The 14783-nt window shown below is 33.7% G+C and overlaps 1 protein-coding gene across 1 annotated transcript in view; it reads right to left on the bottom strand.

The window, feature by feature from the left end:
- The window catches only part of LOC128215973 (collagen alpha-5(VI) chain-like), a 71474-nt gene that overhangs the window by 34692 nt on the left and 21999 nt on the right, over positions 1-14783 (bottom strand). Inside the window, exons 11-14 of the mRNA XM_052922575.1 lie at positions 9239-9388; positions 8920-8952; positions 8002-8122; positions 5400-5575 (exon numbers count right to left, since the gene is read on the bottom strand). Coding sequence (XP_052778535.1) covers positions 5400-5575; positions 8002-8122; positions 8920-8952; positions 9239-9388 — 480 coding nt within the window. The remainder of the gene's footprint in view (positions 1-5399; positions 5576-8001; positions 8123-8919; positions 8953-9238; positions 9389-14783) is intronic.

Raw genomic sequence — 14783 nt, 5'->3', positions numbered from 1 at the left:
TTTCATCATGGGTGCTCTTATGAAAATGAACAATACATATGTTATAACAACTCCCTTTGCCTTGGATTACACACTTTCAGGGGGTCAGGAATTTATATCAACATTTTTGGTGGAGAAAATTTTCAAAATTGTGATAACAGTTCTTGGACTAGTAGGAAATATCCTTACTATAGTGATATTAAGCAGCAAACAAAACAGGAAATCATCAACGGCAGTCTACTTAAGTGCACTAGCGGTGTCGGACATTCTGATTCTGTTGTTTGGACCACTATGTGACTGGCTTGAGGTAATGTGGCATATCATTATGTGGGAGTACAGTGACTTTGCCTGCAAGTTGCAGACCTTCCTGCAATATTCCAGCTCCAGTACATCATCATGGTTACTGGTTGTCGTGACGATCGAGCGTGCACTCAGTGTAACCTTTCCATACAAAGTCAAATCCCAGTGTACGAAGAATTTGGCCAAAATTGTGGTGCTTATTACATGGACACTTGTATATGCTGCAAATCTACATTTCCTGTTTGGAATGGGTCACAACTACAACAAAATGTGTGACGCAATATCTGAGAAATATATGACTTTTTCTATCTACATCCTACCATGGGTAGACTTCTGCCTGTGTTTTGCCGGCCCATGTGTACTTTTACTCATAGGTAATGCCATCATTATACGACAGTTAGCTGTGCACCGTTCAAGACAGAAGTACCTTACAAACAGCCACGTGCCAAACCACCTGTCAGTCTCACTGATTCTCGTTTTTGTGAACCTGGCCTTCATAATGACGTGTGGACCTATCTATATTTTCTCGATAATCTTCCCATACCTGAAGGAAAGCCTAGAACCAGAGACGATTGTGTCCGTTGTTAGCTTCTGGGGACCGATGCTGAATGGATTGTGGGAGACCAATGCCGCTCTCAATATCATTTTATATGTCATTTCGGGAACAAGATTCAGAAATGAGCTCAAAAGCCTATTATGTTTTTGCTGTGACAGAGGATCTAAGGGCCATGGTGTGTTTGATTCTTCTATGAATTTTAACCGAGTGTTTGTACGTAGCTCGATACGCCGGAAGAACCTTGGTGATTTAGATAAGAAGGGGTCGGATCAGAGTATTGAGCTGCTTGCCTTGCAACATTCAAATCGGAACCGACATGATCATTTTGACCATATTTCTATCCTTGATTCACCGTCAAGATACTGAGAAGCAAAACAAATGAGAAGTCAACATATGTCAAGGTTCTCTGACAATGGCTGGATTGTTCAGAACATTGTTAAAGTTAACAACAGAATTAAGGACATGGTTGTATACTTTTTATAGTGAACTAGTTGATGATATGCTCATGTATTTAAACAAAACAAGTACAGCTGAAACAGTTGTCTCAACTCTTGTTAGGAATACTGCAGATTATAAGTGTATCTGTAAATCTTAGAGAGGAATATTGTTTGCGAGTTAACAATGATGACGTTAACAACAAAGTTTTGAGCAATCGGCCCAATATAAAGCATTATGCACATGAACTAAAGACAATATCAGGATTATATGCCCTTACAATGAAATGAACTCCAAATGTTCATATTAACTCATGGATATTTTTTGCTCAGAACTGTGACACTCTGATCCATGCTCTATATTTTCAATATTGCCAAAAAAAAAAATGCTATTAATTATATCAAACAGCAGAACTTATAATAACCTTCCTATTAAAGATTGTCACTTAGCATCAATATATATATTTTTTTGAATGCATACATGTATTTTTTTTTTTTTTAAATAAGTATTTTAATAAAATGCTAAAAAGTTAGTATTGTCAATTTTTAACTACTCCTCTGAATCTGTTCAATCCAAAACAAAACATTTATATTCATATTATTCAGCTGAACAATTAACATTCAAGATTCCTGAGTTAGAAAATAGTTATTCGATACTGAACTTTTTAAAATAGAAAAGTAACAACTTCAGAATACATAATAAAGCCAGAACCATTAGAAAACAATTACAGCCATACTGTTTACTAATAACATTCTGAATAAATGAATTTCTAACCATTACTCCAACCACCATGGTCTGAAAAGCTCTCTTAAAATGTCATCAACAATGCCAAAGAATAATGGATAGTTTTGTGTTTAATCACTGAGAAACATTTTGTGGGCAGTTCTATTAACAATAAACGTTCATCTAAGGTTTTTTGTGTGTATTTTTTATTTCCTTTAATGGCATGAATTTGTATCAAATGTACATGTGCATATACAGAGCTATTCAACTTTGAAAGACAGAATGCATTCTTTATGAAATAAGAAATTACAAGGTTCTTTACAAAAAAATTCAATATAAAGGATTGAAAAAAAAAACAGATTATGAGGCATTCTATCAAACCCTTCAATGTGTTTGTTGTATGATAATCTTCCAACCTATATAAGTCTGTCCAGAAGCTGCAAAGAGCCATCCCTAATCAAACACAGCTTGGACAAAGGTCAAAGGAAAACCGGAAGTTACAGGCTTTGGTTCTGTTCTGATGATAGACTGCTATTCTAGGTTCATTCACAAGTTGAGCAAATACCAGATGGTGTTTTCCTGCTTTCAACCTCTCCCGATCACATGTGGTTGCGCAGGAGTTAATATTGAGAAATAAGGATATAACTATCAGCACAGTTTATCATGAGTCCTCCAGAGACTAGAAGCTTTATGAATGTTTTATATCGCAATTATAACACATCTTCAACTGTTTCAATGTGCAGCGAACATTTCCACATTGCACAATATAAATTCATAACAAAACTGCTATGCAGACACTTGTTCAATTGATAGATCAGGGTACCGGCTGGTATAACTTGGTAAAATATTCTTTACACCTACATTCATTTCTAAGGTGGAATTTTTTATCTAGCTGTGTTGCTTTCTCAGAATTGCTCTGACATGGTGCATGCATATTTTTTTCAAAAAAGGTCGAGTGTAACCTAAGTGTGTATAAATAGAACCAAAATGGTTGCTGACAAAACTGGACAGGCCGACTCAAAAGTTACTCGGAACAAAATATTATAACACTAATTGATTGGACCAGCAAGAGCACCACAAGCCTAAACACTCATCTCATTTTCTCAGTTGGTCAAGGGGCATAACTCAACACATGTTTTAGCCATATATAGTTACTGACCTTGCTTCACTTATTGCAAGTGGAAAGGTGCATGAAAATACCTTTAATGGAGTGAGAATCATTATAAAATGATACAACCTGTGTGCCATAGTATAGATTTCTGTCATTACATAATTCTCAAATTTTAAAATAATGCTAGAATTTTGGTAATGTGTTGCCTTCTTTCTCCACAACATTGATAGCTTCCCTTTATGATAGAGTTTCTTCTTCTTTCTCTTATTTTTTTTCTTCTCATGCAAACTATTTTGTCATTGTTCATTGTACATATGTCTTGTTGTAGTGTTGTAGAGAGTAATTTCCATGTCATTCTTTGTATGTTATGTGTATCCATTGTTCATCATTCCAATTTATTATTGCATTTTGTTTGTTAACTCTGTATGCATGTAATAGGCCATGAGTATTTGAATAAAAGTAAAAAAAAAAAAAAAATTCTATAACATGTTGACTTTTAATTTTGGTTTAATGTTTGTAAAATAAGGCATTTCAGAAACAAATATGTAATTGTCTAGTTACAATTTCTTTATATATATCATCATAGATCCTATATACAAGCTGGCTTATTTTAATTTGATGTTTAAAAGCTTAATGACACGTTGCTCAATTTTCCTGAACCAAGTTTATAGGATTAAAAAGGAATTATACCTTATTTTATATCTTAATTTTTCCATTAGCTATAATTGTAGTATATACTTAGATTGGAAAGATACAGGGGAGCAAGTTAAGTTGGCCTTAAAATTGCATTAGGTATTTCTTTACATAATTATTTGTATTTGATCAAAGGTACTATTTTTTCACCTGGGGACACGCAAATATGTCATAATGTAAACAGCTGAACCTGACAATTCTTTCATAGAATTGCAAGATAAATGTTTGTTTGAATGCAACCAAAGCATCTGTTATTTTTTCCTGCATGTCATGTTGCATGATAGCAGTGCTTCAGAAATGACTCTTGCCATATATGTGGGACTCTGATAGCAGTTTTAATCATTTAAGAAAAACATCTGAGATTTAGATAAGCTGGCACCTCCTGACAGTTCCATAAAAAGACAGGAAAATCTAGCACACTGAAATCAGGAGATCTTTATAGGAAAAACAAACTCCCTTTAATTGAGATATAGTTAAACCAGAGCAACACATTCCCTGGTTTTCAATATGTGACTAAAGTAAATCCTATTGTCATTCATCATTCACTTCATTTATTGGATTTGTTTGTTATTTATACTATGCAATCTGATTGGCTGCCTGATTGGCTACATCGTTCTTAGATCCAATTAGGTCCAATATTGAATACCAGCCCAGGAGTTAGCATACAATTACCCCGTAATTCAATTAGTGACTTTTGGCCATAGCTACCTACTTCAGATCATATTAACCTTCACATATGATGTACAATTTGTATCAAACATCCAACGGTACTAGAAGACAACCCCACACCACCCCTCCTCTCTCTAAAAAACATGTCAAAAGTATAGATAGATTATTTCTGCCGCCAATCAAATTGTTTCAGAGCGGCATCTTCATGGGCTAACTTAAGGCTTTTGATAATTTAATTTTTCAATATTGTTTTAAATAAATTGCATGAATGTTTCAAAAAGTTAATAATATAAGCAATGACATATTTGTCTATGATTTAAGTTTGAATATTGTACAAAAAACAGCAGAACTGCCTAACAACGCCATACCAGGATATATTGCACTTATATTCAAAATACTTCACAGACTTACATGAAATGTGACAAATGTATAGGGTCTAAATGATCAAAAATGATATTTATAACATTTGTTAAGTGTTTTTTTGTGGACTATAATAGCTCTGTCATTATATATTCACTTGGTTACTAGTTTACCATTTATATTTGATGATATAAAATGTAGCAAACTGCTGAAGACATCAAGTTTAACTTAAAAGCTTATTGCTGTATACTTTCTTATTCAAACAACAACTATATGAAAATAAAACTACATTTTCAGCATGTGGAAATATGTTTTTATGCCCCTATACACATGATGACTTTTCTCAAAACAGATGAGTTGTCGGTCAAAATGTTCTCCTGGCCTATACATGTGATGAATTGTTGATCAATATCCTCCTGGCCCCTATACATGTGATGACCTGTTGGTCAGTGTCCTCCTGGCCCCTATACCTGTGATGACTTGTGGGTATATTGAAATTAACATCTACTTGAGGGGCTACAAAACATAGGATGTACATGTATACTCACATAAAAGTTCTGATTATATACTCACCAACATTATTATCAGCATTGTCAGTTCTTTGGATGAGCTGTAATGTGTTGATCTTGGAGTAGAGGTCACTGCGACTGGTGTAGCCATTGAACGGGATAATGTTGTACCAGCCTGCATCATCAAATATCATCACTGCAACCCTTGCACCAGCTGCATTCTCTAGCAGTAACTCAAACCTGGAAATTTGTGATAACAAATATTTCCATGTGTTTATGGCCACATGCTATAAATTACCTTTTAAAGGAGTTATGGTGGCAATTAATGACATGCTTTGGCATTATCTGTGGAAAATATTTGACTTCAAGCATGTAGCCTTGTCAATATTATGCACATGCAAAAATTGTACCTTTGAGTCCATCAAGGGACATAACTCAACAATGTTTTAAGCCAAAAAACTGCTTACAAATTATAATGCATCATGTCACTAGTAACATGAATGCATACTTTAAAGTTTTATGTGAACATTTTAAGGTACACCAAAGGTTAATATTTTTGCATAACTACAAAGTCGACATTATGGTTTGATCATGGCACTCATATCAGGCCTCTCAAGTGGACAATTATGTGGTTCTTGATTCAACCAGGAAAAGGAACAAAGCATGACTCTACCAACTGTCAGCGTTCATTATAATTAAGTGAGAATACATTTGTATACTCTTACTTCGCAAATACAGCTGAAATGTTCCAAAGTACATGTAGCAAAGTATATTCTTAAAAAGTTTAATAATAATAATTTGTGTCAGGGACAAGTTCACTTGATGATGATTATGATGTATACAAAGTATGAAAACCATCCCTCTAAAATCCCAGATCATCCAGAAGTCTCATCTGTAAACCCCCATATAGATATGAAGTGAAAGTTAAAGGGCCATAACCCTTGAACGAATTGGCCACATCGGATCAAAAGTGTTAGGCACTAGTTCACTCCAAAGTGCACCTATTTCAGAACAATCAGTCTAAAACTGTACAAGTTTGCTCCACAATTTTTTTTTGCAAAAGACAGTCCACCAGAAGGACCAGCGAACTGACCTATCAACCAACTAACCGAGTGATGACCCCAAAATAACACCCCATTATACTGTTTGTTGCAGCATAAAATACTTTGTATGAGCAAATTTATTTGTTAAAATGTTTAGAGACAGGATAATTGACTGTTTTACTCAAACTTGGCACGATCATGTGAGTAATGCCAGCCGATGTTACCACTACAGCCACTTTAAGAGTTTACTTAACATCGAGCGATATTTGTTGATAGAGATGCCACTTAAACATAAAATTACATATGCTAAATTTAGATATTCTAATCATGATTTGCATATTGAACTTGGAAGGCAATTAAGCATTGCACTGCATGATCGATTATGCAATTTCTGTCTACTGAACCATAATATATCTGAAATTGATTGTGAATACCATGCCTTTTTTCATTGTAAAAAATATACATATATTAGGAACCAATATTTGTTAAATTGGTATGAATCTGGTGATGATCTGAATAGTTTTTATGCCCTTCTATCCACAAATCACTTTAACACAATAAGAAAATTAGCAGTGTACATATTTCATCTTATGAATTGTATCAAGGAATAAGAATAGTTACACTTTTTGTCCACTTTTTCATCTCATGTATAAATGTACTATGACACAACTTAAAGCATTTTGTATGATGTTTAATAGAGGCCTTTATTTACAAAATAATCTCTTGACTTGACTTGACTTGCTTAAGAAAGGGAGCAGACAAAAGTGAACTTGGTCAAATGTTTACAAATCAAGGGCCATAACTCAAATAGTTTTATCTGGTTTCAAATATTATTCCAATACATTGGCACCAAGATTGGTAAAGAATGGATAAGATTGTGTAGGTAAGAAGCGGATATGAAAGTGTGCCGCCACAGACATCAACGGGGAAAACAGACAACATGATCCCTTCATCACAGGCACAATGCAGCATGAATGAAACTCCTTCTATTCTTACATGATGTTTTGTCCAGTCTTGCACTGAACCTTCAACATGCCTCCCATTCTATGCAGACGACATATAGATCATTTGGATTTTATAGTTACTCCAGGTAGCCTAATTTGTAAGGCCTTACAGTTGATTTTATTAAACCATTGTACAGACTCATACAATTCCATGCATGATTGGACTTACACATCTTAAACAATTCCAGACAGAAATAAGGGTCTTAAGTTCACATTTACATTAAAATCAATTATATCTGTATTTAAATAATGTCCAGACAAAAAAATACTTAACACATTTTAATTATAAATGGCCATTATTGTTAATGTTCTTTTACATAAGAGTAAAGAATGACCTTAGCCAATTAGTATGTCTACATCCATCTTTAGTATACACACATTTCTACTATGTAACAAATGGGCCGATAACTTATAGTGGTTCATGAAATCAGAAAAAAGACTTCAAACAAACTTTGTGGAGGCTAGTCATGTCAATGTTTCATGCAAAATTTCCACAACCTAGAATGTCTTGTTACAGACAAAGGACCTTTGAAAATTACTTTCTTATTAAATAATATTCATCTAAATACTTTGAGAAAAAGGTTTGGTTAATTTCTGAAGGCATAAGGAATCCACCTACTCTTCAATGAGTTCAATCATGAAGAACTTAGTAATGGCGAAGTGCAGGTTGGCTGTCATACGTCTGGAGCCATCCACCAGAAATACAATATCAAATGTCTCCAGCCAACGCTGGGGCACACCTTCAAACAGAAAATTAGGTAATCATGAGTATTTTCAAATTTCAAATACTAAACCATGTTTAAATGTAAACTAAATTTCAGCTAACATTAAAAATGCATGTTTTTGCCACATAACACTGACTATGATACCAACAATCATAGTAAATATGAGATAATATTACAACATTCATCATCTTTCAAAAAAAACAACAGACTAGAAATGGACTGTTTTAAAGCTTTAACAAGTTCACCAACAGAAACATCACTAAACGGTCAACAAGTGACATGCAACGTACGCATGCTTCACAGAAGGCATTTTAAGCATATTCAGATGTCTGGCTTAAATATGAATAATCCATTTCAGACAGAATTTTTATGGCAGCTCACTGAATAATAGTTCTAGACTATGCAGCTCACTCACGGATGCTTAGCCATTCTCGATTAGGAAATGTCCTCCTTTTCTCACTGCCTACATTAGACCTAATAGTTTAATTACCAAATACTTAGAAAGGATTGTCGTTTGAGGTGAGAACATTCTTAGACTTAAATATGCAACAACACTAGGAGAGGGTAATGAAGGGGGGGGATTATAAATCCCAACCAGCTGAAATAAATTTTTAATATTTCAAAAGATCCATTTTCATTGAAGTATTTTTGGATCAAGATTCAATTAAGATGACGCTTGAAGTACATTTCATTAAAACATACCCTAACATCAATGTCACTTAGAATGAAAACCTTGATAGATAATTATACTGAATGATATGCAGAAAATACTCAAAATTAAAGATATACTATAAAAAAAAAATATTACAAACCTGGCCCCTTTGGCTTGTAGGTCCCCGTTGCCACTGAAATAAACAGGTTAAACTCATAAAAAGAATAAACTTGTAAAATAAAGGTTGTTCAAAAAGACATGACAAATAAAGACAATCAGTATTTTATTTACATGGCACAATATGGCAATGAACACTCTTTTTTGTCCAGTTTAAACAATAAATCATATTTTTTATTTGTTTTCTAAAATATAAATAAACATGCTTTATATGTGAATACTTATATCTTTGGCACATTTAGACAATATAGTTCTTAGCCCACAGTGTAAAACATGATTTTATGATAGAACACTAAACCCACGGTCATATATGGTAGTCCTGATGTCAGCCAGGAAGTCGAGTGACTGCTGGTTTGTGCCGCCCAGGGTGAGGAAGTTTTGCCCCCAAAACACCGTACCAATGTCATAAGCCATCTGGTTACGCTCAGCATTCCAAACATCACTGTCAGTACCTGAAATACCAGCGACATGCCAGCTTTAATGTACCAATGCTCATATCATGTAATAAGTTAACGTATTTAAATCACTTTGCTCTCCAGAAAAACGTAATGTCATAGGTCACTTCGTTGCACTCCCAAAGTTCCAAACCAACATGTCTGTCCATGAAAATGAAACAACTTGCAAGAATTAATGTATTTATGTAAGGACAACAAACTTGTTTTCTGCCTGTATACAAATTTGAGCGCAACATAGCTAGCGCAAACGCTAGTCTGTACTGTCATTTCAGGCGAACAAGAGCAAAACTTAAAAAAAAAAATTAAAACCAGAGTTATGCAATTTGTTAAACATATCCATATTGTCTCATGCAACATGATTATTAAGTTTCATTTAAATATCTTGAACATTTTTTGGAAAAATGACTGAAGTTTCAGTTTAAGGCACAACTGCAATAATCCTGAAGACCTAGTTTTGCCACTCACAATACCTACACTTTTTTCTTTAAAAAAAAAAACACAATCTGAAAATGGGGTGTAAGTGAGGGGTGTAAGTGAGGGGTGTAAGTGAGGGGTGTAAGTGAGGGGTGTAAGTGAGGGGTGTAAGTGAGGGGTGTAAGTGAAGGGTGTAAGTGAACTGCTTTTTTACTTATTATGTTCCATGATAAAAGTAGATCTAGATTTTATAGAAACAAACCAAATGCACGACGTGCAACTACTGAACAAAATAACTCAGCGTGAGCACTTTGTGCAGGATGAGGTAAATTTTAAACCCTGCATGAAAATAACCATGAGAGGTGAAAACAAAAGGCTAGAGGTGACAATGAATTGGAATCTCTTCGATTTAACCCCTTGAACAACAACTATGGATTGCGCTGTAAAGCACCATCATACAGAGCCCTCTCAATTACACTCAATTCACACAAATGACAGAATATAATGAGTATCCGAGTTCTAAATCAAAGTACAACTTTAACTGATTGTAACAGACTGGTACATAGCATTTAGATTAATTGTTGACGTGACATTCATTCCAAATTAATTGCTTTTCCCTGAGCTGGAGAATTTAATGTTAAAGGGACTATACACCAGATTGGCACCAAAAAAAGTGTTTTTTTTTGTAAAAAATCTTAGGACAATTATTTAATAAAATGTTTTACCTAACTTGGTAATATCACTAGCCAATCAAGCATAAGAAATGAATTCTACTATACAGACATACCTAGTAATCATTTTTACTAGAAGAACACAAAAAAACTGTGAAAAATAAATGAATTGTAAACTATGTGGTACTTCAATTAGTAAGTTTCAATGCATTGTACACATCGATTCCAAGTTCATGTCAGTTTTGACAATTTTCTTCTTTTTTTCGCTATTTCATCATATGGAGTACAGCCCCTTTAAGGTTGAAGACTCCTGAAAAGTACTGTCAAAAGCCAAACAAGCTCTTTAAAGATGCATTCTTACTCCCGAATAAGATTTAGCACAACTATTAATAGTGTATTCCAAAAAGGATGAATAAATGTCAAAAACAATGGTTCTTACGAAGGATACAGAGTTTAATTTCAAAGAAATGAGTATAAATCATGGTATTTCTACCATATGAGACTTATTATAGTAAACCACAGTAAATCTTTTATATTAGCATTCACCAATCATTTAATATTTTGGCCCTTTTCTTGATTAAATACACGGTTATGATCTTGTTATAAGTTTATCAATATTTTTCATAAATGCATTACTTAGTAACACTGTGTGGGAACGGACACTGGATATAGCTCAAAAAGTGATAAATCGATAAGCGTTTGATTTTGACACATGGACAGTTTTCTATCATTTTTTTTGTATTTTATGGTTATATATTTATCAAAATCAAAGAGTTTCAAATAACTTGACCCTGTGCAATATACGACTATGATGGAAATTTGTCTTCTCTTTTGTATAAGAGCCCAATTCTCGCGGAAAGTTGCATGATCGCTCACAAATGTTCATTCATGTGGTACGATTTCAAACATTAATCGACAAATTGAAAATAAGAATAAAAACTGAATTGAGTGATTTCATTGTAATTACATTATCTAGTAATGTGTAAGATATCAATACCATATGTTTTGTTGTTACAGAGATATTCATACCTTTTGATGCCCTGGCGGTGTACTGGGGATAGATGAAGTGAATAAATAACTGCACAGGGGATAGCTTAAGTGGACTGAGGATAGTAATGATGTAATTAGAATAACGAGGCTGTTATAATGATAACGGCCATTTACCTATACGTGAGCTCGAGGGAAATTGTTTGATGTTGTCCAAATCGAGGGATGAGAGCAAAAAAAATGTTGCTGTTTTTTGTATCTGTATGCACTTAAAACTGATTCATTAATATAGATTAGTTAACCATGACGTGTTTTTTACAAGCATCAATGTTTTAGTCGCAAATATCTAAATATTTTAAATACGCCGGTAATCTGATTTATTGAGGAACAATAAACATATGGCCGTAGAATTTATGTGGTGTTTGCTATTTATATATATATACAGTAAATCTGCGATCGCTCGAGGTCGCCAGGGACCGAGCCAAAACCTCCAGGGAACCGATGTTTCGAACGACCCGATTTTCAATTTTCCAGTTTGATATGAAATATCTTTCAGTGTATTATAAGTTTGAAGTCGTCAAACAGACTGTTTACTAAGACGCCGATTATGTTTTGCGTTGTGAAAATCGCTAATATCTTCAATGGTTGACGTAAACTAAATGTAAAATGCAAAAGAAAAAACAATAAATGAATAAATAGAAATGTCTATTTTAACAAAATAACACATTTTCGTAACAAGCAACATTTGAATGACAGTACATATTGTGGCATTAGTCAGATTTAAGTTTTGCAAAATCAAGGATTGTTGATTGGTGCATCTTGTCGGTTTCGGGAAACTGTTCACTCACAATGTGACAGCGTACAGTGCGTCTGAAGATCACGGTCAGCATCGGCAGCAAAACGTTTTATTTAGTTTTGAAGAACAATCTTTTTTTGGAGTAAAACATACATTCTTGGTGACATGTTTCGGGTAGTAAGGAGTTCAACAAATTTTAAAAAAGAATTTAGATAAAAAAAGCATTCCATTGATCACATTCTTTTGAAAAAGTCTGTCGATACTTTTACTTTGTTTTTGTGTCAAAATGCCCCAGACTATCTAATCAACAATGACTTGAGAGTTCTTGATGATATCCTTTGAAATAAGATAGTTATTAAAAAACAATAATGGAAAAAAATGGATGAAATGCATTTCCTGGTTACAAAAATGCAAATAGCTTTTATAAAACAGCTGCAATCACCACACAACCTCTAGACAATGGTGAATGTGTAGTTCTGATAAATTTAACTCATAAACATTTTCATTTTGTATTAAGACATTTCCAGGAAAAGATAAATACTTTTTGATTGGAAATCTGATAAAATCTTCGTTCTTTAAAAATGCTTAACTCCTAGTTACAGCTTCATTTATTGCAATGCATTTATGAATTATGCATGCTAAATAATGAACCTCAAAACTAAATAAAAATTGTTTTTGTTTTTTTAAATTAAATTTTGGTCCTTCAAACGAAGTTGGCATTGTGGCCGGCCCTTAAGTTATTCCCCAGTTTATTCATTTTGCATAACTATGCCACATCCAGTGTCCAAGACAAATTGACACCAAGGTTACGACAATCTCTCAAACCCACGAAATAATATGCTCGTTATTTCTAAACTTGCTCATGGTTTGTAAAATGCACTTCTTTTTAATTTTGAAATTAAGTGTGGCAAATCATAAGGAGTGTTAAAATAAAAATACCAAGAGCTGGAACCCTTCAGCAAAGGTTGATATTTGCTAAAAAAATTGTCTTTGAAGACCAGAATTTTCATTACTTAAGCATAAGTATAGCAATTGAAAATTAAGTATGACTGTGGTGTTGCGTAATTGGTTGATTGACATTATCACGTGATGTTATCTAAGTATCCTTTACAGGTCAATAAATCCACCTATTTTGTTAAACCAGGTGGTTGTGTGGACTAACTGGATGTTTTCTAATTTTTTCTTGACATAACCAGCGTGGGTTCAAACCCCATTAAAACCATAATACTTTTTTTTACGCTATAACTGTATTTCATTCTGCAATGAAGATATCACAGAGTAAAATAATGATAGAATAAATCTTTTCAGATGCATTACCAGGAATACTTATTTTTGTTCCAATAACATCAGCGAGTCACCTTAAGGACATGTTGTAGAACTAACAGGATGAAAAGTAATTAAGATCTTACTGACTCTGCACTGTTAAATATATTACACTTGTTTAGACTTCCAATTTGTTTACTTGTTAGCTCTCTTCCTCAACATGTTTTGCATAGTCATTAAGTACATCTGTCGTCAATCAATTAAAGGACATATTTTCTTTATATAAGCTCGCAAAATTACTTCAAACAACATGATTCGCCTTCAGGATAAAAGTCACATGACAAAAACGCATGAAGAGGATGTGAATGAAATATTTATGACCATAAATACATACTTTTATAATCATGAATTCAATAAGTCTTTATATTTATACTTTTTAACCTTTGGTTTGTAGTTCTTATGAGAAAACAGTTTTTCTCTCAAAATCTAGTCAATGAAGTGAGGGCTAAAAATAAATCTCGAAGCATCAACCACTTGAAATGTACTCACAAAGATTTTTAAATCTACAACAGTCTTAATAATAAATTAATATTATTTTAATATTAAAGTTAAATAATGTACAGACATATATGGGCAAACTAGAAAACATGAAATGGGCTCTTGGGCTTGGCTTATGGACTGGGCTCATGGACTGGGCTTATGGGCTGGACTTATGGGCTTGGCTCATTGACGGCTCATGGGCTGGACTCTTGGGCTGGTCTTGTGGGCTGGGCTCATGGGTTGGGCTCATGAAATGGCCTTTCAGGCTGACATATCTGAACTCATGAAAGCCGTTGAAGAAATGTCAGGGCAACCAAGGAGAGGATACCTAAATAGCCAATCCAAAGAGATTTGACCAGATTTGAAAGGAATCTGAGGCACCAAGCTATGAAATAAACCATGAAAAATGGGAGCTTAAACACATATATTAAAGCTTCATATTGATCCTGAATTACAACTTATCATTTAATGATATGTGTAGTACAAATTACCATTTCACTTATTTTACATAATGTGTAATAATAATAAATCAAATAAATTCCCTTCACCTTGTTTAGAGAAAGTTTATAGGCATACATATAATATGCTTACCAAAAAAGTCACAAATTGTATGTATTAAAGTATTAATAGATTATCCATTTTCTGAAAGTTGGTCTTATTATTCTATATAAACTGTCAATTTTTCTTGATATCCATATAAAAGCCATATCCCCCGACAGGA

The sequence above is a fragment of the Mya arenaria genome, chromosome 2 (assembly GCF_026914265.1).
Source record: "Mya arenaria isolate MELC-2E11 chromosome 2, ASM2691426v1".
NCBI lineage: Eukaryota > Metazoa > Mollusca > Bivalvia > Myida > Myidae > Mya > Mya arenaria.
The sequence above is the reverse complement of the archived record's forward strand: the minus strand, read 5'-3'. Positions and strand labels throughout refer to the sequence as shown.